Raw genomic sequence first — 26,201 nt, 5'->3', positions numbered from 1 at the left:
AGACAGTCTGTCATTAACTTGATGCCTCTTCGTCAAATGTTATCTCTTGCAAAAATAGACAGCAGTAGTACCTCAAGCAACAGAAGAGGTTAGAAGCTTTCTTTGAAAATTAATAATCAACCTCCACCAAGGAATTTTATTTACACAAATTGATTTGATTTGTAAAATATCATTTTTTTTAAGCAATATCCAGTGTTTGTACAAATTTTCACGATTGACTGAAATAAACATTTGTTTAGAGTTTTTAACTCGCACAATTATGCACAGTATGGCTTCCTTTAAGATTAAATCAATATACAAACAATCCATTATCCAAATGAAAAACTGCCTGCCCATTGCTTTCAGATAATCAGGGTTTCTCTATTCTGAAAATCAAAAATTCCAATATCCAAAAAAACAACTGGCCTTAGGGATTTCAGATGAAGGATTGTGTACCTGTACTGTATTAACAGAGCGTCTATGCAGCTGCTCTTCTGAATTGAGTGTTTTTAAACTTTTTCTGAACTGAACTGTTCTTCTCGTATAAATTATCAGTGTAAAATGTAATTTTGCAAAGCAGCATTGTCCATGGAAATCTTCACCTGCCAGTATTTCATACCAAGTACGTGAATCTATCATAAACAGTTTTCAGATGTTGTGGTTGTGAAATTTTGAACCCATGCCTATATTTGATATGGATTAGCAACAACTGGCAGCATCTAACTGCCCTAAGCTCTTTGAGTAGTTTTTTTTCTTGATGTATTACTAAAGAGCATTACTCTGCAAAGTTCTCTTAATTGATTTGCCTTTAGTATTATTTCTTCTTTTTCTAGCTACTTGATAATGTTGAAAATAAAATGAAAGGAACCTGTGTGGAGGGCACAATTCCGAAATTGTTCAGGGGAAAGATGGTGGTATGTACAAAATTAATTAGTTACAGAATTTGAAGAGATGTTGTTAATTTTGGCATGTTAACATTGATTTTCTTGCTTTTCAAGTCATATATTCAGTGTAAACATGTGGAGTATCGATCTGAGAGAATAGAGGATTATTATGATATTCAACTCAGTATAAAGGGAAAGAAGAACAGTGAGTATAACTAAATTAAATTGTTATCCTAGGTGCATTCAGAATTGCAACAAACTGATATTTTCTTTTGTTCTACAGTATTTGAGTCTTTCAAAGATTATGTAGCAGTGGAGCAGCTGGATGGGGACAACAAATATGATGCTGGCGAGCATGGTTTACAGGTGTGGAATTCTGCTGAATAATGAAATATTAAGATGTGACTAATTCTGATTTAAGACTTTAAAATGGTCAACTGATAATTAAGGTGTGGACAGAAACCAGTCAAATTATAAAAATTCAAATTTCTGGTTGCTGGACAACTAGTTCAGAAATGGTTTTCTGAAAAATATTAATTTAACTTTTCCCTGCTCCTTAAGAAAACAACTGCATTCAGAGCTTGCGTGTTTTAAGTTTCCGGCAGAGAGTTCCAAACAAAACCGTTATCATCAGAGCTGTACATGATGGAAACAGACCCTTCGGTCGAACTCGTCCAAGCTGACCAGAAATCCCAACCCAATCTAGTCCCACCTACCAGCACCTGGCCCATATCCCTCCAGACTCATCCAGATGCCTTTATAAATGCTGCAATTGTACCAGCCTCCTCCACTGTTAATTGTTAAATGAAGTAATTTTGAGTGAGTTTTGTGTTGGATGGCAGGTGGCATTGACTGTGCTTGTTACTTCATAAGTATTGCAAATCACCTGGAATGATTTGATTCTAGATGCAAGTAACTCTCCTGTTTTTAAAGTCTCTCACATCTGTTCCAGTGTTTAGTCAGAGAATCATACAGCCCAGACGCAGACCCTTCGGTCCATTTTATCCGCACCAGCTAAATTTCCCAAACTGAACTAGTCTTATTTGCATGCATTTAGCCTATATCCCGCTGAACCCTTTCCTATTCGTGTACCTGTCCACTTGTCTTAAGTGTTGTAACTGTTTACCTGCATCTGCCACTTACTTTGGCAGTTCATTCAACAAACTACCCTTTGTGTGGAAAAAATGCCCCTATAGGTCCCTTTTTTAATCTTTCTCCTCTCACCTTAAAAATATGCCCCCTAGTTTTGAACTCTTCACACTCTGGACAAGACTTTTGTTACTCGCCTCATCTGCACCCCTCATGATTTCATAAACCTCTATAAGGTCACCCCTCAAACTGCTATGTTCCAGTGGAAAAAATAAGTCTCAACTTGTCCAACCTCTTCTTACAACTCCAAATCCTCCAAGCCCAACACCCTGTTAGATCTCTTCTGAGCTCTCGCCAGGTTAATATCCTTCCTATAGCAGGCCAACCAGAATCGGACACACTACTCAAAAAGACACCTCACTAATGTCCTGTACAACCTCAACATACTAACTCTATACTCAATGATCTGAGCAATGAAGACAAGTGTGCTGAATGCCTTCTGAACCACCCTAATGATGTGATGCAAACTTCAAAGCATTATGTACCTGAACCATTAAATCTCTATTGGTCACTACCCAAGACTGATGTATGCATTTATAAAATCTGTGCAAGCTATTAGTCAATAAGTTCACTGCATGAAGACCACACCTCTAGTTTGTAGTCATTTCAAGTTTTGATTTTCCCAAACAATACCTGATATGAGTTGTCACACGCTGCTTTGCTTGCTATGAATGTACTATGCACAAATACAAAAAGCATTGCAAAGTGACTTCATAAGTGAGCCTAAATTTCCTTTGTCAGATACCTGATTAACTCATGATTGTCAAGGTCTCCAAGAAACTAATGTATATGTTACACACAGGATGCAGAAAAGGGTGTGAAGTTTCTTACCTTTCCACCGGTGTTGCATCTTCAGCTCATGCGGTTCATGTATGACCCACAAACTGATCAAAATATCAAGATAAATGACCGGTAAGCAAACTTGTATTTTTTTTGTCCAAATAGGCACTGATATTATTTTGGCACAAAGTACATTGTGTAGTAAACAGGTAAAATATTTCTCCTTCCAAAAGATAACCGAAGCCTGAATTCTGATGGTAGATCTTAATTGTTAATTAGCATCTCCTAATCTCATGTAAGGAAGATTTAAGAATAGTTGTCATGTCGTAATGATTTGTCAGTCAACTTAATGTTTTTGTTACAGCCGTTGTCTTTTGATGCATGTGGTTTAAAAAAAGTAACATCTGTGAATTACATCAGCACAGACGTAATTGATGTAAATAACCTTGTTACAGTCCTCTTTTTTTCTAAATTGGCTGTGCATTCTTTTTTTTTCAAAAGGCTTTTTTGAAAGTGACTTTATGCAGTCAACTGTTACACAGGCTGTGATAAAAAAATTTTTATTTTGTATTGACCTTTTTGGCTTTCTCTTAGGATTTATATCCATGAGAACAAGCAGAAGGTTGGTACCCAAGCTCCATCACCATCCATCCTTCACCATGATCACTGACCACAAAGTGATATGTGAATTAATTTGGGTATTTCCCCTCTAACATTTCTGTTCTTGATTCCCATTGTAAGATTGAGAGCAGTATGAAATATGACTAGATATTGTGGTTACCACTTTGGCACTGTATATTAAAGCTCCAGACCATTGTGATGCTGTGCAATAGTTGGTTGATTTGGATCTTTGCATCTGATAAAAGGTTGTTTTTTCACAATTTTGGTGTGTCAAATGGGTCTCAAAGTTTTTTATGAATCTATGGTATGTAGAAGGAAGGAGTTGATGGATGTAGAAGAGAAACCATGGTAAGACTAACAGCTGACTTCCAAAATTTGTTTTGGAGGCTTGAGTGCTAGAGATTTTAGAACCTAATATTGTGGATCGTCAACGGTTGCATGTATTTCATTACTTCAGGACATTGCACTGAACGCTAACTGTATTCTTAAGAGTAGCTTTTTCATCATTGCATCTTTGTCAAAGGTGTGTTATGCCTAACTGTTCCAGTTAGTCTATATGCCGTAGACATATTTTGTGTTTTGAATATTTAATCCTTGATATTGGGTACTAATTGTAAGAAAGTATAGAGACTCATTGAATGTTCAGTTTCTTTACACGTTTAATCAGCTGACGTTTTGTATTCTGACTTGCCAAGGGGCAGACACATGAGCAAAACATGATTTGGACAAAGCACAATTTATTCTGAACAGAACATATACTAAGCAAGATGTACACACTGCGCAATTCATCTTCAACCGGTTTGAGACATTGAGGTTTGACTCTCATTCGCCATTTCCGTTCACTTGATTCCTCTCGTATGTTCCATACACATACACTGTCTTTATAAAGCATCTGGATTAAAGATGTTTAAATGAGTTGCAAATTTGTTTTTAAATGAAAATCGACCATTATACTGGGGATGTTACTACTTAAATTTGAAAACCAACCCAATAGTTAGAATGCGTTACCTTGGTGAACTTGCTGTAGGATTTGCTAAAATGTTAGATGCAAAGTAGACTTCAATCATTATTCCTCCTCTTTTTTTTCCTTTTGTAATCCTCTCCGTTTAGAAATAGGAAGTGTTTCCTATAATACGTTCTAATAGATAATAGCAGATTTCTGTACTGTTTATCCAATTTTCCAAATCTTCCCCCACTGTCTGAACCAGTCATTTTTTTTTCTTCAGACTAGGTTCCAAATATCAATTTATTTGCTTTATTTATGGTGTGTTTAAAATAGCTCTGATACAAATTCTGAATCTTTGGGAATTCAGCATTATGGTCAGTCACGTGAGAGGAGAATTCTTCAGTTCTGTTATTATGACTGGCTCCAAGAAACTGAGTACAAAATATTCTGCATACTTCATGTTCAGGAATCTTAGGCACATGAGTATAGGTAATCACAAACATTTGTACAAATCATAGTCGCCTTGATCTAGCCTTTTATTATGAAGAGCACTGTTTTTATCAGCTTTATTTTGAAGAGTTGATGTAAATAATCAGTTGAGGTTTTGCATGGTTTGTACTCGAGTAAAATTGTTTTTGTTCATACATTTTCAAGCTATTTTCTGTTAATGTGCTCAATGCAGTAAAACTGAAGTTCTAGCATTAGGTATTGCACCCAAATTATTCCAACCAACTTTTGACCCCCCCCCCCCCATAGACTTTGCTGAAATATAAAATGTACAGTTTTCTCCCATTTGAGTATTTTCTAAGGGAAATTTAATTTTATTTTTAAGGTTTGAATTTCCTGAGCATTTGCCCCTAGACGAGTTTCTGCAGAAACCCGATCCCAAGGATTCTGCTAATTACATACTACATGCAGTGTTGGTGCACAGTGGAGATAACCATGGTGGACATTACGTAGTCTACCTAAACCCTAAGGGTGATGGTAAAGTGAGTATATCAACCACTGGTGAAGTAGTTACACTTGATGTGCGTGTTATTAATGAGCAAGACAAAGTTACTGTTCGGTTCTTGAGTAAAACGTTGAGTTTGTGTGGCAATTGAAGATCAACTTTCAGGTGATTGGCAGCATTTTGGCCCAGTTACAGTTTACTCCTGACCATTTTACAAGCACCACAGTTTTTTTTTAAACACATGGGTGGGAGGGACACCTTAGGATATTTTGTATTTCAGACTGTCCCCTTGAAAAGAAGTAACTTGTTTTTTATATGTTGATTCACTGAATAATTCCAGGAACAAGTGCGGTGAGCAGGGGATATTAAACACTTAACTTTTTATATAGAAGAAAAGTTAATTTTTCAGGTGTAGTTATTCACTTACAGCTGGGAACAATTTTAAAACTACAAAATTAATACATCTGTGATCAGGGTCTGAGTTTTTGCTTTACTAGTTCTGCAGCTGGAGAAAGTTCTAGATTCAAAGGAAAATATCTATTTATTGTCTAGTTTAATTGAACTTAAAGGATATTGTTTTTGAAAAACTTTAAGAAGTAAATGTTCAACATGGAATTGTCAGGATGTGGTTTTTCTGTTGACATTTAAACTTAGCAAAAGTTCAGTAATTGTCTTTTCAGACTTAGAGACATGAATTTGCATTTTTTAATCTTTTTAAAACTGACCTTGTAAAAACGTGACATGAGCTTGTGTCTTATCTAGAGCAGATGTTTGAGTACTGCTTGTTATTCAAGGTTCCTCTTGAACACTGTTTTTGGCTACTATGCAGAAGTGACAAACATCCTTGTTGGACAAGATTGCTTCTAAGCTAGAGTTTAGGTTGCTTTTCACGCTTGCAGTTGATGATGTGGTAGCTGTCGCTTTCTTAACCAGGTGCTTAACGATGAGTGGCTTATGATAGAAAATGAAAGAAAGTGAGGATTGCAGGTGCTAGAGATTAGAGTAGTGTGTGGGGTGCTGTAATAGCACAGCAGGTTCGGCAGCATCCGAGGAGCAGGAGAATTGACATTTCAGGCAAAAGCCCTTCATTGGGAATGAGGCTATGAGCAGACAGGGTGGTGAGATAAATGGGAGGCGGGGGGGGATGGGGCTGGTTCCCTTCAGCCCTACACAATCCCATTTATCTCACCACCCCCTTGGCTCACAGCCTCATTCCCAATGAAGGGCTTTTGCCCAAAATGTCGACTCTCCTGCTCCTTGAATGCTGCCTGAGCTGTGCTTTTCCAGCATCCTACACCTTATGATAGAAAATATTCTGTTGTAATCTATTGACTACCTGTTTAACAAATGTGTGAATGTTTAATGGTCAACAAGCTTTTGTCCCAGACAACCTTCCCTGTCCCTCGTTAACATTTTACAGTGTATGATTAAAAAATTGTAACCTCGTCTGGTGTAACCCAGACTGTATTGCATCTGTAACTTCAATCTTTGATGTGCCAACTGAAACTCTGCATTGTCAAATTTAAAATAATCAAATTTAAGAGGAAATGATAAACTGATGTGTCTAACAAATATATCTTCCGAGGCAGCATGTGAAATTTTGCTGTGTTGTTTTCTTTACCTTTTTTCCAATGCACGTATTACAGAACATCAAGATAATTTTTGATAAGATACAAGTGGCAGATTTGCCAGTGGAATAAATATACTGACTTAACACAATGCAAGTAACGATCCAGAGTGGTTTGCTTGGCATTTTATGATGTAACCACACGTTGCTATTTGCGTGGAGTTGTCCACTGTCTTGCGTGATACTGAAGTACAACAACTAGAAAAATATCTTTTTTTTTTAAAGCCATGCTTCCTTAGTGGCAGTGACTTTGGGTGGAATATAACCATTCTGGGAGAGTAACTGGAGCTTGACAGCAACTCGTGAAGTCCAAGAGCAAATGGGTTGCTGCCTGGGAGAGGAGAATCTAGGAATGTTTTTGATACTGGGATTCTTCAACTTAATTTCTGTATGCCATCTTATGTTGGTATAGGATATTTCTTATCTGTACACTTTTTTTTATTTTGTGATACAAAAGTTCTTGATAGCAGTAAAAGAGTTGAACAAATACTTTGCATCTACTCAAACCCTACCACAGAGCTAATGTTTTATTTTTAAGTTAGAAGTGCAAAATGATGTAACTTTTCATAATTGCTTTTAACTAGAGGCCATCATACTTTACAACAGTTAGAATGTCTCAAGTTAATGCTTATTACTATGATTTAAAAGTGGTGTTGTGTACTCATTCCCTTTTGTAATGAGAAGGGTGGTGCTTTGGATTGTTCCTCTGAATTGCACTTAGTGTTTTATTCCTTTTTTTTTAAAAAAAAATGTCTTTTAGTCCCAACAATATGCAGCACTGAGTCGTTGCTTAAGTCAATATGTAGACATTTGGTGTAATAGCTGAAAATGTGTTGCTGGAAAAGCGCAGTAGGTCAGGCAGTATCCAGGGAACAGGAGAATCGACGTTTCGGGCATAAGCCCTTCAGGAATTTGGTGTAATAATACACCTTAATGGCAAAACAATCAAGTTTTTCGATAGTTCAAGGTGTTAGGTTATTTTTTGTTTTTGGATCGTTAGTGCCACTCATTGTGAAGCATGGCATCTACTTTGTCGAGCATTTCAGTTAATTGAGTTTAACAAAATAGTTCTGATATTTCTAACCAGATTTGGTTTGCTCTGCTTTTTGTTTGCTACAAAATATTTGGAATGCAGTGAAGGACTTAATTCTATTTTATTTCCTCTGTTCAAGTGGTGTAAATTTGATGATGACGTTGTATCAAGATGTACAAAAGAAGAGGCAATTGAACACAACTATGGAGGTCATGATGATGATTTATCTGTGCGACACTGCACGAATGCGTACATGATGGTATACGTCAGAGAATCAAAACTAAGTAAGTTTTCGATGCTGAATAGGGAGCTCTGTACCCATTGAAGATTTTTCTGTACCTTTATCCTATTAATACAGTCTTTTGAAAGATGGTTAACCATTGATAAGGGGGTTCTCATTTATCGTAGGACTTCATAGGCCATTGTCAGATTAGACACAGTTGCTTCAATATATGTAGTGGTATTTGAGTGATTGCAGAATCAGAACAAGTAACCAAGTCAATCTGTGAGTATGTTGGTCGGGCGTTGGTTAATGAAAACTACGTCATTGGGTTTATGTAATCTTATTCCATTTTGTACACTAAGTCTGCATGGAACTGCCTTAAATTTGTCTAAAAATGCACATTGCCACAAATTTAATAAACCAACCAAGGTAATGAGTTTTCTTGTCAAAAGCAAACTTGATACGTTGGTATGTATGTGCACCACTTCTTTCTTAAAAATGTTAATCTGTTAAGGTTGATCCTCACCAAGTTAATGCGAAGTGATCACAGCATGATTTTGAAGGCCAGTAATTTCTTCAGGTATCCTGGCCACTGTTCCTTCCTGAAGATTGATGAAACAGGATAACTTATTTTTCTGTGACTTGCAAAATCCTTTTTATAAATTTTCACATTTGCCAATAAAAGAAAGGACGTATGTAGATTAGTTATTCTGAAGTACTTCATGTCATCCTATAGACATGAAGGTGACTTCATTTTCCCTAGTTTTGCGATGATATCTCTATTTTAGATTTGTATGTTGGACAGTTTTAAGTGAACATAAATCTATTTGAATAATCTTTTTAAAGGTGAGGTCTTACAAGCTGTTACAGACCACAACATTCCACAGCAACTGGTGGAGCGCCTGCAAGAAGAGAAGAGGGTGGAGGCTCAGAAACGAAAGGAAAGACAAGAAGCACACCTCTACATGCAAGTGCAGGTACTGCAGCACTCTGATGTTAAATCAGACTTGCAGTAGTTGCCTGTCTACTTTATTTGTATGTAATTTGCTGCCTCTTGTGGGTTTAGGAGCTGGATAGCCCACTTGAAAACTAGAATGTCTGAGTGAATCCTTAGTTGAGCATGTTTTATTAAGTTTATTGATGTCCTGTAGGCTCTTGGACTGCATCCTCATTTGAAAGGTTGAGGGAAGTTGTCTTAATTGATAATTTAGCATAACATAGGACATCTGTGGCATTGCTTGATGTTTTGCTACACCTATTTTAGTTCATTTTTAAGCTAGAATGACCTTAGATGCAAAATTTATTCCCTCAAATTATGAATCATTTGGGTGTGTTGTTTGCTACAGAGTGCAAGATGATACTTGGTCATCGACTACATACTAGTCAGATTTAACCGAGGAACTTGAGGGGATCGGGGGATAATGCAGCAAGACTGAATGGATTGGGAATCTGTTGAAAAGGGCTCAATAGTTGTGCAGTTTTTGACTAGTAAACTGTATTGCAAGATCACAATTGGTGCCACTAAGCACACTGGAGATTATAGGTAAGGTTGATAAATGAGCTAAGTAAATCAGGAGCTTGTTTTCAACTGTTAATTATATGTCCCCCCGCCACCAATTTACAATTTGATTCATAGCTTTCTTGGGTGAGATGAATCTCTTAGAGCAGCTTTAAGCGGTTGAGAAACAAAGCGCAACAGTTATATTTCAATATTGTTAACTTTTTGTTTTAAAAGTAAAACTTGGCAACTGATTTCTGCATTTTGTTTACTTTAGATAGTAACAGAAGACCAGTTCTGTGGACATCAGGGTAATGACATGTATGATGAAGAAAAAGTGAAATACACAGTGTTCAAAGTCCTGAAAAACTCTACACTTGCAGAGTTTGTTCAAAATCTATCACAAACAATGGTGAGTATTTGTGTGAAATATTTGACATTACGCAACTTGAAGGATATTGCTGCAGAGGAAGGCTATTATGTTGTCGAGTGACTACATCATTAGAATGGCTGTGGAAGAGCAGAAAGGTGATCTTGAATTCATTTTGGATCGCTCGCAGGTTTACAGCTGAAGGTACTGGGTATTGTGGTATAATTAAAAACAAACTGAAATATTAATCCAGTATTGCTCAATTGAAAACAAATAATTGAAAGTAAGCCTATTTCATTTGAGGCATCAGACTTGGATCAGCAATAACATTCTTGAGTCTGAGGTAGTGTTCATTGTCCACTTCAGACTTGAAATCTAAATTAGTATTTCACTGCATGTCAGTAATGTTATGATCACAGCTTTTGGTAAAACTGCGCAAGTTGGAACCCTTAATCCTTGCTTGATAAATCACGTTTCATTTTCAGTTTGGTTGCAATGGTAGATAGGCACTAAACACAACTGCACAAGTTTGCCTATGTCCATTTTAACAAACTAACTTTCATTGCATAAATGGGGTAACTGTGTATAGATAAGATGGTTCAGATCTTCATATCAGCACCAAACATGTCCTCTTCCCAGCAATATCTTTCAAAAACTTTCAACTCCAGTTAAGTATCAGTCCTATCTTAATTCTTTTTAAATTTTTACTTAGTCGATGACTTTGCAATTGTTTCTTTCATTGATTTTTGATAGTGTTCACCAGATGTGATTTTCTCCATTGTTTTTCCTGGAGAGACAGACACTAGCTACTTAACTGACTTTTCCCAGCTAAATTTTAAGGAAAGCCCTGTCTCCTTAAACTAAAGCTGAAAGTAGATTCTGGCCCTTGGTCTGTCTTTACTCTAAGAATCTTATTAACTAACTGGCCAGGAAACTTAACTATTTGGCTTAAGTTGCTTGCTTTCTTGGAAATTGTTTGAACATGCTGTTCAAAACTTACTAAATGTTCGTTAAAAGAAGCAAGCTACGCATGCAGAAATGAAGTGTATTTTTCCTCTACCTTAAACCCAAATGATGATCGCAAGCACATAACTGATGCCTTTTAAATGGTATGGAGTGTGGGGCAGTGCTTTCCAAATCTATCCCAAAGTCACCAAACATAACTGCCCTCTTCTCTAGGATGGTCAATAAATGCTGGCCTAGTCAGTGATACTGCAAAAGAATGAGTAAAAAGGCGTGGAACCAAAATGATGTCTACCCTGTTGTGGAGATGAGTTATTGATTTTGACATGAATAAAGAATGTTATGTCCAGTTGCTGTTCATATGTCCAGTTTTAGCTGATGTTTTGAACTGGGAAGAATCACAGCCGACCTAGATACCTTTTGTTCAACTCTCATTTAAGAGCACTTTGTGGCTTCAGTCGGGATGAACAGGCTGTCCGATAAGGGAAATCGGTGACAACATTAAAGCCTGCAATGTGGTGACAATTAGTGGGAAGCCAGAGGATTGGTAAGATCTCAAAATCCAGCAGAGGACAACTCTGAAAACACTAAAGGGGGAGAAATGAAATGAGGCTAAGCTAACTAGTAATATACAAGATTTGCAAGAGGTGCTTTAGCTATGCAAAAAGTGAGGGGGGCAAGACATTGGGGGCTGCAGAATGCGCTTGGAGGAGTTGTAATAGGGAACTTGAAAATGTCGGAGAAACTGATTAGGTATCTTGCATCAGTCTTCGCAGTAAAAGATACTAGTAGCGTACCAGAATTTCGAGCATCAAGGGGCAAAGGTGAATGGAGTGGCCATCACTAAAAAGGTGCTGAGGAAGCTGACAGGATAAATCACTCAGACCAGATGGACCACACCCCAGGGTCTGAAGGAGATGGCTGAGGACATTGTTGGAGACTTTGGATCACCTGGAGTCAGGGAGGATCCAGAAGACTGGAAAATGGCTAATGTTAACACCTTTTGTGAAATTAGAAATTAGGGATGCAGAAGATGGGAAGTTGTAGGCCAGTTGTCCATTGGTAAGATTTTAGTCTGTGATTACCGATAAATGCGTGGAGAACTTGGAAGCGCATGATAAAAGAAGGCTGTGTCAGCATGGTTTGGCAAGGCAAGGTCATGCCTCAAATATTAGCATTCTTTTGAGAAGGTAGGACCAGGTTAGACAAAAGCCATTGGGTATGATCGGTTTGGCTTTCCAGAAAGCCTTAGACAAGGTGCCACATGGGAGACTGCTCAATAAGGTAAGAGCCCATCATTTTAGACAGTGTTGGCATGAATAGATGATTTAGATGACTGGCAGAAGGCAGAGAATGGGGGCAAGTGTTTATCAGCATGGGAGCTGGTCACTCTTAGAATTCCATGGAGGCCATAAATATTTACATTTACAATTTACACAAAGCGTATTGCTGCTAAGTCTATGTATCATACAATCTCCAGAGTGTGGAAATAGGCCCTGTGGCCCACCGAGTCCACACCAATCCTCAGTAGTCCACCCAGACCTGTTCCCCCAACCCTGTACTTACCCCTGAGTAATGCACCTACACATCTCTGAACAGTCTGGGCAATTTAGCACTGCTAATTAACCTAACTTGCACATCTTTGGACTGTGCGTAGAAACCAGAGCACACTCAGGATACCCACACACAGTCACACAAGGCTTGAATCTAACCCGGATCCCTGGTGCTATGTGGCAGCAGTGCTAACCACTGAGCCACTGCCTCCCTTTTATAGATGACATCAATGATAGGTGGAAGGACAATGGGGTTAAGAAATGTTATCAGCCATGATCAAATGGCAGAGCAGACTTGATGAGCCAAATAGCCTGATTCTGCTATTTTTTTAATGGGGTCACAAATAGAGACCATGGCCACTTCTTCCTCCTACTCCAATCCAGAGAAGGCCAATTTGAACAGTCCAAAAATGATCCCCTTGTTGGGTGCACTACCATGGCATTGTCCTGAAGCTATTTGTTTATGTAGTGTGGTGATGAACCAAGCATGGCCTGCACCTCACTTTCTGAAATATTCTTAGATAAAATGGTGCATTTTGCTTAATTTAATGTTCAATTTTCTTCTAAATGTTACAAATCACAGAACACCAGGCTATAGTTCCACAGGTTTCTTCGGAAGTGCTGGCTTTCAGAGTGTTGCGCCTTCAGATGGTTTGCAACCACCTGATCAAGGAACAGCGCTTTGAAAGCTAGTGCTTCCAAATAAACCTGTTGTTGTGATCCGTAACTTTGTACACCCCAGTCCAACACAGGCATCTCCCAAATCACTTCTAAATGTTGAGTACTAAAGGCAAGCTTTCTGTTTGTTAACATTTGTTATGAAATTCAAATGCTGTACTCAGGTCTTCAGTTAAGGTAACATGATGCTTTTATGTGTTTCAGTCTAATGTATGGATTTTGCTTCAATCCAGGGCTATCCACAGGAACAGATACGCTTGTGGCCAATGCAGGCCCGGAGTAATGGGACTAAGAGACCGGCTATGTTGGACTTTGAAGCAGACAGCAACAAAACTGTAAGTGTGGGAATAACAGGTTAAATCCTTATGTAGATTTTGTAATAGTATTGTGTTTTTCCTGGAGTAAACAGAATACGAGGCTTTGTTGGATGTTGCAAGGAAAAGGATGTTGAAGTTTAGAGGGATGGATATCCTATACAGAAATTTGCTTCTTTTAACCAAGTGAAAGGAGCCATCACATGAGAATCCCACAGCTTCTTGGGGTATTTTGGAACACTGATGTTTCTGAAGACAGTGCTTATTCAGGCAAACAATTGCTGACCTCTCATGCTGTAGGTGGGTTTAAGGTTTTCAGGATACGCTGTGCACCCATTGCCTGTGGCTGAGGTTGGCTGTGATGCTTAGCCTTGACAACATGGCTGTTTTGGGGATAGGCTAAGATTATATATAGGATTTTACAACCTCATTGCGTAAGGTTTGTTGGGTAACTTGTTACAAAGGAAGGGGAGTGCGTAAGATTCCAGCCCAATAGATAATTGGGCTGGACAAGTAGGCCATCTGCTTCAATACTATGGTTTGGATTTTCCTTGGTCTGTGGATCACAGACTGAATCCATTTTGGTGTCCGGACTAACTGGGTTCTTTCAACAGGAAAGGTTTCACTTCAGTGTTGAACCTTCAAAAGTGCACTGAATTCCAAGGTTAGTTCGATTTGGAGTTAAACCTAGATAATTCGGTTTTCATTTCATAAGACCACTTTTGTGGGTGGATCTCAGGTTACGCTGAATATTCCCATAAGTATTGGAGTTTCTCACTCGTGTGAGCAGCCAACATTGAGGCTTAGGATATGCATGTCAACAGTATGTAACTAGATGGGCAACCATTAAGTAGGCAGTTGGTCTTATGATGACTCATTTGTTTGGACCTGCTGGGGCAGCCATCCAACTGAGATCCTCAAGGCTGTCTGCCAAATGTGGTGTCACGGTCTGCCTTCTGCACAACTTGACAAAGCAGAGAAGAATGGATCTGGTGTTGAATGGTTCTCTTAAATGAGCCTTCTCCAATGAGGTTTACGGGTAAACAGTTCTTATCTAAGGCACTAAAGACACCATTTGTATAATTCTAAAAAGAATGAGGAAACCGGCTCTTTTCGATGGACCGTCCTTTTCGAGATAATGTTTCATATTTCAAATTTGTTTGACATTTGTAACAAAATATCAACAACATATCCGAGCTAATTAAAGACAGTGACAAATATGCTTCCTCATTTTGAGCAATTTTGCTTTTTTGTAACCGTTTTGTGCAATTTGCAGCAAAAGGACAAGGCAGTCATTTTTGAAAAGTCTGCATTTAGAAAAGCATCATGTGAAGTTGCATTCAAACTTAGTCTTCATTTGGTAATACATCACCTGAGAACTAGCAGTCAAATTCTACATTTGAGTAGTTGATATTTTATTCTGCGGTATGATAATCATGTAACATTGCAAGCAAGGATAGGAAATGTACTCTGTCACAACACTTGTATATTTCATGAATTGGGGTTGTACAACAATCTGTCATATTCATATGATTGCCTCATAATAAAAGTGAATCATAATTGAACAAATAGTTTAAATAACTTATATTAACGAACTTTGCTCATTTTACTCTGGCCTTAGTGTGCTTGTTTGAATGATGTTACTCGAAGCTTATCCTGCACAGTATCGTTGAGGATTAGATTTGCCAGGTTTCATATTTTAATGCTTAGGTGAGGCAGAAAATTGTTCCTTTGCAACGCCATAATGCCAATTAGAAATAATAGCTCTAAAAATTGTCAGAGGATAAGCAGACTGAAAGCAACATAAGAGATCAGTCGTATTTCTGCATCTAGCTATATTAGTCCCTGCAATACTATAATAACGAACCAGTGAGCCATATGTGGATGTACAGGGACATGTTAATACAGAAATGTTGTCAGCAAATATCATGTTGATACAACATTAACTGAACTCTTGAAATCCCTGCAATTTAACAACCTAAAATCTGTTTTACCTCATAGATGATTGAATTGAGTGATAATGATAACCCATGGACAATATTTCTAGAAACGGTCGATCCAGAGTTAGCTGCAAGTGGAGCAACGTTGCCCAAATTTGATAAAGATCGTAAGTCTCTGCACAATGACACTGCAGTGTCATTGTGCAGTGTTTATTTCGGTTTTTAATTTCTTTCGTACCTGTTTGCTTGAGGACATAGCTTTTAAAGGATGAGATGAAAATGCTCCATTACTGCACCCTAATAATAAAGAAATTGATTGCATGTGTCCAGTATATTAATGCTTTATCTTTTTCTTCAGATGATGTCATGTTATTTTTAAAGATGTATGATCCAAAAACACGGAGCTTGAATTACTGTGGACATATCTACACCCCTATATCGTGTAAAATACGTAAGTTGAGAACTGAATGGTTGGGGAAACAAAAATTTGAGATTATTCATGAATAATTAACTGTTACATTTATTTTGCACAGGTGATTTACTGCCAATCATGTGTGAGAGAGCAGGATTTCCGCAAGGAACTAGCCTTATCCTCTATGAGGTATGAAAACACGGTATCCAGATGTACTTTGCAAAATATCAGTAATATAGTTTCATTAAAATACAACACTGTTTTAAATTTAATATCAAAGAATTTCTTTTTGGAGAAATAAAACAAAAAACTTGTTGATTTGAGGGGGTTTCGAACAGCTTTCCAAAACTGAACTTAAAACATTATAGGCACGTAGCCTATAGAGGAAGAGTATGCATCCAAATCATGAAAATTTGGGGTTGCTTATGCAACCTCTCGTTCATAAAGTAATGGGTCAAACTTATTGAAATGCTACAAGAAGGGTTAAACAATCGTTTACCTTGCAGAAGTGGTGTAGATTCCATTTGTATACAAAGGCTTGCATGTGTAGGAAAGGTATATTTTAAATTCTCCACACCCACATGATCACCATTGCTATTTAGTCTTGAACACAACATAGTTGGGCTGGACAGAATTGAAAGTAAAAACACTGAAGAGCACACTTGGTATTGAAAAGGTCAGGAATGTTATTTGCAGTTTCCATCTATGGAAGTTATTGTAAAATTCAAATCTTTGAGTAATCAATTACATTTGTATCTAGCTACAATGGTTTTGTTTGCTTTTCTAGTCACTGCAGCAACTGTGTGCCATTGGTTTGTGATTTTAATTTTATAAAACTGTTAAATTCTTTTCTTTTAGGAAGTAAAACCCAATTTAACTGAGAGAATTCAGGATTATGAAGTGTCCCTTGATAAAGCACTTGATGAGCTCATGGATGGCGACATCATAGTATTTCAAAAGTAAGTAATAATTTACTGGAAAATTAATGGATCTCATCTTAGCAGTGTATCATTTTGGTATCCTGACCTGCACCTTTTCTAGTCTGCATTAGGGAAGAAGTAATTGTAAAGTTCCAGAAGAGTGTACTTTTTGTATTGTAGCATTTAAACAAAGATTTTTTTGAAAATGTTCAGACAGATCAACTAAATCAAGTGAATTCTCAATCTTTAGAGATGTTGCAGAGGTTCTTGCAGAACAATTTCTACGATAAGGAAACAGGCCCACGGAAAGAGGCATTTCTTCCTGCAAAGTTTTAATTGGCTCCTTTTTTTCCTTTTTGAAATAGATATGGGAAATCTTCCGATCCCCTCATTTTGTTATTTTCTCGGGAGCTAAAATCCTTCAATTATGCAAATAGCCCACAGTACACACAGTAATTTATTATTTGTCACTCTAATTCTGAAAGACATAAATAAAACCTCAAAAGAACTTTTGAATACAGAAAGCATGTTGCCACTGGAGCAACAGAATTAATGTCTGTATCTCTAATTCTACTTCGTGTTGAACAGCAACTCAGACAATTTTATGTTGTAAATTATATTTTCATGAGACCTTTTATCTTGCCAGTTTTCTTTTCCATTCAGAGGAGGATAGTGTCACTTGCCAGGGTAAGATGCCCCTGGTTCCAACAGTCTTAATTTTGGTGTGTGTTGCCCAAATAGCCCACTGCTTGGGTAGGTTATTCAGCAGTGGAAGGCATCTCACCTAAGGTACATATTGTCCTTGATCCAAGTCTGACAAAGTACACTTGGCCAAAGTTATTGGATTGTGTTCGGTATGGGATTCCTCCTTTCTTTCTAACATAAACTCCTGGTCCTTGATGTTAATTGTAGTGCCCAATCCCTGTCCTACAGTCATCGGTTAACTTGGGTGTGGACAAGAATTCAACCAGTCCCTCTAATCATCTTAATTTACTGTTGTTACTGTGCTATTTATTTTGCCATGGGTCAGCGTAATGGTTTGAGCTGGGGGAAGCATCTCAAAATCTGCAATGAATGCAATTTTTAAAAAAGTTTAAGTTTAAGTTGAAGTTTGCAGTGATACTACTTGCAGTTTGGTTTTCTTTCTAGTGGGCATTTTCAAGAAATTGAAAATTCGACTGTAGAAAGTGACACTGGATGCTTGTAGCTATTTGATTTCTTGCCAATCTGGTGGCTGAAAGCATATTCCACCTTATTTTTCCAGTATTTTGCAGGTGTCAAAATTGCTACCCCAGCTCAAAATGTAATCCATCCAGCAGACGCACAAAACATCAGTGTGAGTTACTGCTCATTTGTGACAGGCTCCAGACCACAGCTTGCTTCCACATTGGGTAATGAAATTGCCTAGCCTTTGCATGTTTCTCCTTACAATTGGCAATATGTGCTATTCAGTGTTGGAGGGACAAATGAAAGCCCGAAAATGAGCTCGTTTATCAAAATCAAGTATATTTGTTGCGTGGAGATTCAATTGGCTATCATGTGCTATCCAGTGCTGTCTTAATTATTATCTAACTGGTTTAAATTTTCACTTTGCAATCAATAGTGCAGTATTGAATTTGAAATTTGATTCATGTGAATTTCAATGTTGGATCTTGTTCAAGTCTTGCATGCTTATACAGGCATAAGAAATTTGATAAGTTCATTTGACCACTGAGCCCACTGTGCTTTTCAGTACAGATCACTAATCTTCCATCCCAACGTTACTTCCTTGCCCACTTCCCATGTCACAGTTTCCTGAGCTAGAAGTCTCAATCTTTAATATGCTCAGTGGAGCATCCACAACTTTGAGCTACCTGTCAATAGTGTTCAATGGTCTGAATGCATGACTACATACCAAAGATCAGTAGATAATTTTGGCAGTATTGTGTTTGCCAAATCATCAACATTTTTTCAGGTTATTTCTTTGTGGTTAATGAGCAACTCCTGTATATGTGGTGCAGTTACTTGGGTAATGAGATACACCTTTCAATCTTAAAATATGACCCACATATAGGAAAATATATTTATTTCTTCATTATTGCACGTCATCCTTTTTTTGTTTTGCATTGAATGTAGTGAGAGTGTCTTGGCCTGTGTTCTAGGTGGTGATTGCCAACTTGCAACTCCCCATGTTGGGCACCACAGTTTACTTAGGTTGGTGATGATATCCTGTTGGTCCAAATTAGAACCCCTATTTGACCATCTCTACTGATGCAGCATAAACCCTGAAGACTAACAAGCAAACCCATTGCCCTTTTCAGTAGCATTTTTGTCCTGGTTGTGCTTCATTTTCACTTCAGATTGTGTTGATTGCATGCTGTCTGCAGATGTTGCCTGACCTGTTGGGTTTATCCAGCACTTTCTGTTTTTAATTTCAGAATTCCATCATGTTATTTTATTTTAACCATTGTAAACTACTACCCTGCTTCAACTGTCTTTGTTTCCTATGTCTTAGCTGTGGTGTTTTTTTGCCTTCCAAATGCTGCCAACTTTCCCAAACTACAGATTGCAATCCTCCTAATCCAATGACTGCTCCTTGCCATGGTACCCAAGTTCAGTTTTCCCCCCTTTTTTTTTAACCAGCCTGCAGGCATTAGCACACTTGACCACATTATTCTTTTCCGCCAGTCTTTGCTGAGTGGGACTGCACTCATACAGTTTCACTTTTAGCTAATTAGTCCGGGCCTGCAAATTAGCAGGAATAACCTCCCTGCCTGCATTCTCATTGTTCAGATGTTCTGAACGATTTATTCTGGTTTCCTTGCACTCTATGCCATTTCTCATAAACATCAGCTACACAGTGACATTACTCAAAGAAAATCTAATTTTCCAGGTACTTGCTAATGGCATTTAATTTGGTATCACAAGTATGTCTCACTGTCTATAGGTCTTCACAATATTAACAGAAAAAGACAGGGTAGATAAACTTTTTCTACTTGTTGGTGATTCTAGAAGTAATCTGAGAATTGGACAAAACCATTCAGGAGAGATGTTTGGAAGCAGTTCTGCACAAGCAGGGTAATATATTTAGATTAGATTTAGGTTACTTAGTATGGAAACAGGCCCTTCGGCCCAACAAGTCCACACCGACCCGCTGAAGCGCAACCCACCCAGACCCATTCCCCTACATTTTACCCCTTCACTTAACACTATGGGCAATTTAGCATGGCCAATTCAACTAACCTGCACATGTTTGGATTGTGGGAGGAAACCAGAGTACTGGAGGAAACCCACGCAGACACTGGGAGAATGTGCAAACTCCACACAGACATTTGGCCGAGGCGGGAATTAAACCCGGGCCTCTGGCGCTGTGAGGCAGCAGTGCTAACCACTGTGCCACCCACTATATCTTTGTAATTTGTCTTTTGCCAACAGCTGTGGATACTGAATCAATTGTTAATCTAAAAATCTGACAACTTTGCTTAACAAAAGCTATCACTGGATATTGACCAAAGGCAGATATGTGGAGTATGGACATAGGTTAGCTATGATTGTGACATCATGGTGGAGTGGGCTCAAAGCCCAAATGGCCTATTCCTGCTCCTGTTCTTGTTAATAAGAGATTCTATAAATACAAACTAAAAGTTTGTAATGCAAGGGATAAACATCTTGCAAGTACAACCAGTTTACTAGCTCTAATTTTCTTACAGTAGCTGCACATCTATTTCTGGTCTTGACAATCTACTTAATTAAATGTATTGATCAATCCTTTCAATGGCTGAAATAATTGAAGTATTAAATGGGCATACATGGTTAAAACATAAGTTTGCATTGGGAATGCACTATCCAGCTTTTATTTCCTATCAAAGATACCTGTGTAATGTGCTGAAATTTTCACCAGTGATAAGTGTAGAATTACAGTTACTGAAATTGATGCTCTGCATAAAGGAGCTTGTTTACATGTCATGTGGTTGGGTGGGTCGAAGAGGGATCGCAAATTTCATACAATATGTTTATGTTTAAAATAATTCTGATGCTTCACGTTGCATTTGAACAGTATCTGAACGTCATGACCGATTTTTGTTTTTGTGTTCTCTAATTGCTATCCAAATGCAGTGCTCTTAATGGTAACAATGTAAAGCCCAGGCCAGTATCTACCATGCTTTTAATCTAAGGTTTACCAAAAAAAAGGACATCTTTGGGTGTGTGGCACAGCTGCAAAACTTTGCTGTGAAAAACGTAAGTGCAATCTCACAGACAAAATCTTTCGGGCACTTGAAATCACTAATATTGTCTGATTTTCAGGGATGACCCAGAAAATGACTCAAGTGAATTACCAACAGCAAAAGATTATTTCAGAGATCTCTACCATCGAGTTGATGTCATCTTCTGTGATAAAACTATTCCTAATGATCCGGGATTTGTGGTCACTCTGTCTAATAGAATGAACTACTTTCAGGTATGAAGATTTAAACTATTGGTGTACTTGAGAATTAGATTACTGAACTGCCTGATTGATTAATTTGGGGATATTGAACCAGTACTAGAAAGTGAAGTGATGCCTATTTAATTAGAAATTTATTTCAGTCTGGAGAGACCCCTTTTCTTTCTTTGTTTTTATTTGCTGAAAGTTCCAGAATTTTTAAATCACTCCTGTTATTACAACTTCTCATCAAAGATTGTGGTGTTGAGTTTGTAGAGCTGATGGAGGTTGCAAAGCTGAGACAGAAATCTGTTGGGGATTTAATGAGGATGAGGTTTTTAAAATCTCTATTCTTGAGCTGCATGCAAACAAGTCAGCAGTGACTGAATGGGACCTGCTGAAAGTTGGGACATGGGGAAAATCTTTCTTTGGACATGGTCAAATTAGAGGTTGGGAGACACTATGGTCGCTTCGGAATAGTCAAACTTACTAATAAAATTATAGGTTGGCTTTTTTTATAGCCGATAAGGTAAGGCAGCAACAGATCTGGTGATAAGGAAGTGAAAGTTGATGACCTTGGTGATGGAGTGGATTAAAGAATTTGAAGCTAATCTCTGGGTCAAACAAATGCCAAAGTTATGATCATTCTTTCACAGCTTGACCATAGCTGAGAAAGGAGTGGGGATTGATAATCCTGTTCTGGCAACTCAGCTTAAATATATGGTATTCTATCAGTAATTTAATATTTTGTGTGAAGCTGAATGTATGTATTGATCTAGTTTAGTCTTGACAGTGAAAGAAAAATCCAAAACTCTTCCAATCAAGTGTTCTTGCAAAGGCTTTATTTTTGAAGAGAGTCTGACCGTGAATGTTTTCTGTACGATTTTAGGCTTGTTTAAATTGTGATTTTATTTTGTAACCCTGAAGCAACAACGACACATTTCATTTAGATAATTTCATTAATTTTCCCTGTTTGTTTTTACAGGTTATTAAATTTGTGTAGTACGATACAAAAGTTAGTACCAAGTGATTTGAAGTTGAATATTAATTGTGTCCCATGATGCATGTGCCTTTTCTGGAGCACTGAGTTGAATTTTTTTTTTAATAAACCCCACCATAAACAGGCAGCTTGTAATACTGATTTTTTTTGTTGTTAATAGGTTGCCAAGACTGTAGCACAGCGACTAAATACTGACCCAATGTTGCTTCAGTTCTTCAAGTCTCAAGGGTAAGACTACGTAACTGTCGAGCTTAAATTTCTTAGCTTTTGTCAATGAATATATTTATTTCTCAATCATTACTGACAGCAGTGGAAAAATAATTATTTTCACATTGTTAGCAATAGCACCTGATAGGATAATAAAAATCCTTTGTTTGAAATCAACTGTTTTCTGGTAATTTCAAATAAAGGCTGTGTTATCAGTGTATTTGAGTGGCATAATATAGAACTAAATGAAAATAAAATCTTGCACACACAATAACATCAAATCTGTGCAGTTTGTATAATTTAAATCTATTTTTCAGTTTCACCAGTGTCACCAAAGCGTTCGTGTTCAGACTTCATATGAGACTATCCACTAAACAAGTAAATTTGACTTAGTTCAGTCAAAGGTCATTATAGCCCAACTGTTAAGATCTTTCAGTTGATGTATAAAGATTCATTCTGTTTAAAAAAAAGTTGAATTCATACTACTTAGTTCTCAAACCCTTTTCAAGAGTACGAGCATTTTTTTCTCTTTCTTCTACTCTTGTCTGAACCCTTCATGATTTTTCAATATTTCAGTCGGGTCTCCTCTCCGCCTTTCCTATTCTAAGGCAAATAGCCCTTCTCTAATGTATCTTTACAACTGGAATTTGTTAAACCTGAAACCAATCCCTCAAGTCACCTCTGCATCTTCTCCAATGTTAACCAACTTCTCCATATCCTTCTGAAATTCAAAACTGTCATCCTTTGCTTCCCAGTTTTGTCAGTTGCAAATTTTGAAGTTGTCCTGTACACCCAATGATCAATGATTAAATTCAGATAATGTCTGAAATGGAAAGTTGTGGACAGGTGCCAAAGGTGGTAGTCAAACGTATCATTGGACAGGAGGAGGAGCTGTATTCAGATGTGTTTTTGGTAAATTTAATCTGGAATGCTTGATGCCAACTTCTTTCCAGTGGTCTTGCAATCTGAAATGTCATTTTTTAAAGAGATCATTGATATTAAATTGAGTGCAAATAAGAATGCCTAAAATTAAAGAAATTTATTGTTAAAAGTTACAGGGATGGGCCTGGTAATCCTCTCAGGCATAATTATGAAGGCACACTTAGAGATTTGCTACAGTTTTTCAAGCCGAGGCAACCAAAGAAACTCTATTATCAGCAAGTAAGTATGTTTATACTTGACCCTTTGTTACAGGTGTGAAGGTCTGAAGATAAATCTACAATGACTAAGCCTTGTAATTGCAAATCTAAATATGTTTGCTTGTACCAATTCTGGAATTAACATGTTATAATAATCCAAATTTATCAGTTTTTAGAGCTTTTGATAGAATTTTGCATTTTCTTTTCAGTTTAAAACAACTGTCAATTTATGGAACAATTAAATCTTCAAGTTTCTGGCAATTTTGCCTTCTCTTTGTAGTTACAAAAAGTGTAGGTAACCATTTATTGGAATTTGATTTGGGGCAGTCATCCAGAAATGGTATGCACTATTAAAAGCTATGTTTGCAAGCATCATTGATAAGAATGGGCTGAGATTTAGTTTTAAGTAGTTTCAAAGTTTTAAGGACCTGACCATCAAATTGCAGACCTTTTATTGAAACTGTTAACAAAAGGAATCTGCTTTCTTAAATCATAAAATCCTTCGTGTTGAAGTAAGCCATTTGAGCCATCGAGTCCACACTGACTATCTGAAGAGCATTCCACTCGGACCAAATACCCTATCTTATCATTGGGACTCTACATTTTCATTGGCTAATCCTCCTAGCCTGCATATCTTTGGGAGGAAATGCATACAGGCACGGGAAGAATACACAAACTCCAAGCAAGCAATCGCTTAAGGCTGGAATCAAATCTGGATCCCTGGCACTGAGAGGCCGCAGTGTTACAATCAGTTAACTCTGGAGAACTTGTGTCTTGTTTGCAATTCTTGACAGGAGTCAATGAAATTGCCAACTTTTTCAATAATAACTCCTGACTCCACCCCAGAAAAGGTAGAATTGTGTTTAAAACAGTACAGAGACCCTAAATTAAGGTATTTGGGGTTTGTGCTGTCTCTGGAAAGATTGGGAGCAATAACTCAATTTGTTTAAAGTTGCACCTCAGTTTCTTGCATTGTTTTTAATTTGGCATCTTAAGTGTTCAGAAAAGGTTTTAAAAAACTTAGTAGCTGTTTGGCTCTGCTGTAACCAGTAGTATGGAAGAATATCAATACTTGGAGGCTGGGTAATCAAATGAGGTAGCAGGGAATGCAGGACTATCTAATAGAGCAAGCTGTAGTGGAACACAAATGCTGGATTGACTGGGTAAGTTGAATGGTCAGTTTCTGTGACAGATATTCTTTGTAAGGTAATTTTAAAGTATGATGTACCATATACTTTACACCACAAAGGCCAATGAAACAAAATCTTGTTTACCATTTCTAAATTTCTTTTTTGTGTAGCTGAAAATGAAGATCACAGACTTTGAAAATAGACGAAGTTTCAAGTGTATATGGCTCAACAGCAATTATAGGGAAGAGGTGAATATCCATTTTTATGTTAAAATAAATTATTTTCACTTTCACAATTTGATATAATGGATGTGCTATTTAAATAAATATCCTGTTTAACTGAAGATGAAAATATTTTCCCTTGTATTTGCAATTTCTCATACCATCCTTTTGCTTTCGTGCGCGTGCATATAAAAAGATATTTTTAGATTTTGTAGTACTGGGGGAGTAGCATTTTGACAAGGCCCCTCCTGTGGAAGTCTAGCTACCCTTTCCCTACTCCATTCCACCTACAGATTGAAAATCCAAATAATTGATCATTCACAAGTGTCTGCAGACATTCTGGTCCAAATCCCTTAAATATGTTTGAATTTATCATTTGTTTTCAAAGAAAATATAGGGTGGTTCTTAAATCGCTATAGTTAGAATCAGTTGACCAGGGAAGAAGTTCTCATAAATTGATAGGATAGAATTAAATATCAGAAAAACTGAGCGGTTATTTTTGTCCTTGCTGCAAATCAGTGTCTAAAATTAAACCAGTCAATTTGCAACCTTGGTGTCACATTTAATCCTAAATGAGCTTCTGGCTCTATTAGTTCCATTGCTAAGCTTGCCTATCAAGCAATGATTTTAAAATAGATCAATGATTTTAAAGTTCTTGCCCTTGTTTTCAAGTCCATCAAGCTCTGATTTGTTCCAGCCCTGATATCTGTGTTCCTCTAAATCTGACCTTTAAATTATTCCTGATTTTTGCTGGTCGTGTTTAGACTCCAAGCTGCAACTCTCCATCTTTGTCCATTCTTTTCTTTCTTAAGACTCATCTTAAACCTTGATCAAAGTTTTGGCTATCTACTCTCTACCTTCTCGTGTAGCTTTGTTACACTTTTTCTCCTGCTACTGTACAGGTCTTTGGGATAGTTTGTTGTTAAAGGTGATACATCAATACAAGTTTTTTGTCAACCCTTGAACGTCTGCATCTGTGAATGTCATTAGGAAAATAGAAACAGAAGTGGACCATTCAGACAAGAGAGTTGTGTGTGTTGCTGGAAACGCACAGCAGGTCAGGCAGCATCCGAGGAGCAGCAAAATGCGCGTTTCGGGCTGGAGCCCTTTATTCACTCTGGCCCGAAATGTTGATTTTCCTATTCTTTGGATGCTGCCTGACCTGCTGTGCTTTTTTTCAGCAACGCACACTCAACTGTGATCTCCAGCATCTGCAGACCTCACTATCTCCCCTTTCAGGCAATAGATCCTGCTCTGCCA

General features: G+C 37.6%; 1 protein-coding gene across 4 annotated transcripts in view; it reads left to right on the top strand.

The window, feature by feature from the left end:
• usp7 (ubiquitin specific peptidase 7 (herpes virus-associated)) overlaps nucleotides 1-26,201 on the top strand; it is a 98,510-nt gene that overhangs the window by 56,960 nt on the left and 15,349 nt on the right. For 2 of the 4 annotated variants that reach the window (XM_043711996.1, XM_043711994.1), the window contains exons 9-25: nucleotides 813-893; nucleotides 978-1,068; nucleotides 1,147-1,229; nucleotides 2,815-2,924; nucleotides 5,192-5,348; nucleotides 8,111-8,255; nucleotides 9,041-9,171; nucleotides 9,970-10,104; nucleotides 13,490-13,591; nucleotides 15,572-15,677; nucleotides 15,869-15,961; nucleotides 16,044-16,111; nucleotides 16,781-16,881; nucleotides 21,127-21,280; nucleotides 22,405-22,472; nucleotides 23,510-23,612; nucleotides 24,891-24,968. In XM_043711996.1, coding sequence (XP_043567931.1) covers nucleotides 813-893; nucleotides 978-1,068; nucleotides 1,147-1,229; nucleotides 2,815-2,924; nucleotides 5,192-5,348; nucleotides 8,111-8,255; nucleotides 9,041-9,171; nucleotides 9,970-10,104; nucleotides 13,490-13,591; nucleotides 15,572-15,677; nucleotides 15,869-15,961; nucleotides 16,044-16,111; nucleotides 16,781-16,881; nucleotides 21,127-21,280; nucleotides 22,405-22,472; nucleotides 23,510-23,612; nucleotides 24,891-24,968 — 1,806 coding nt within the window. Of the gene's footprint in view, nucleotides 1-812; nucleotides 894-977; nucleotides 1,069-1,146; nucleotides 1,230-2,814; nucleotides 2,925-5,191; nucleotides 5,349-8,110; nucleotides 8,256-9,040; nucleotides 9,172-9,969; nucleotides 10,105-13,489; nucleotides 13,592-15,571; nucleotides 15,678-15,868; nucleotides 15,962-16,043; nucleotides 16,112-16,780; nucleotides 16,882-21,126; nucleotides 21,281-22,404; nucleotides 22,473-23,503; nucleotides 23,613-24,890; nucleotides 24,969-26,201 lie in introns of all 4 variants that reach the window. The other 2 variants (XM_043711995.1, XM_043711993.1) reach the window with 1 other exon arrangement.

The sequence above is a fragment of the Chiloscyllium plagiosum genome, chromosome 21 (assembly GCF_004010195.1).
Source record: "Chiloscyllium plagiosum isolate BGI_BamShark_2017 chromosome 21, ASM401019v2, whole genome shotgun sequence".
Classification (NCBI taxonomy): Eukaryota; Metazoa; Chordata; class Chondrichthyes; order Orectolobiformes; family Hemiscylliidae; genus Chiloscyllium; species Chiloscyllium plagiosum.
This window is presented reverse-complemented; position numbering and strand designations above follow the sequence as displayed.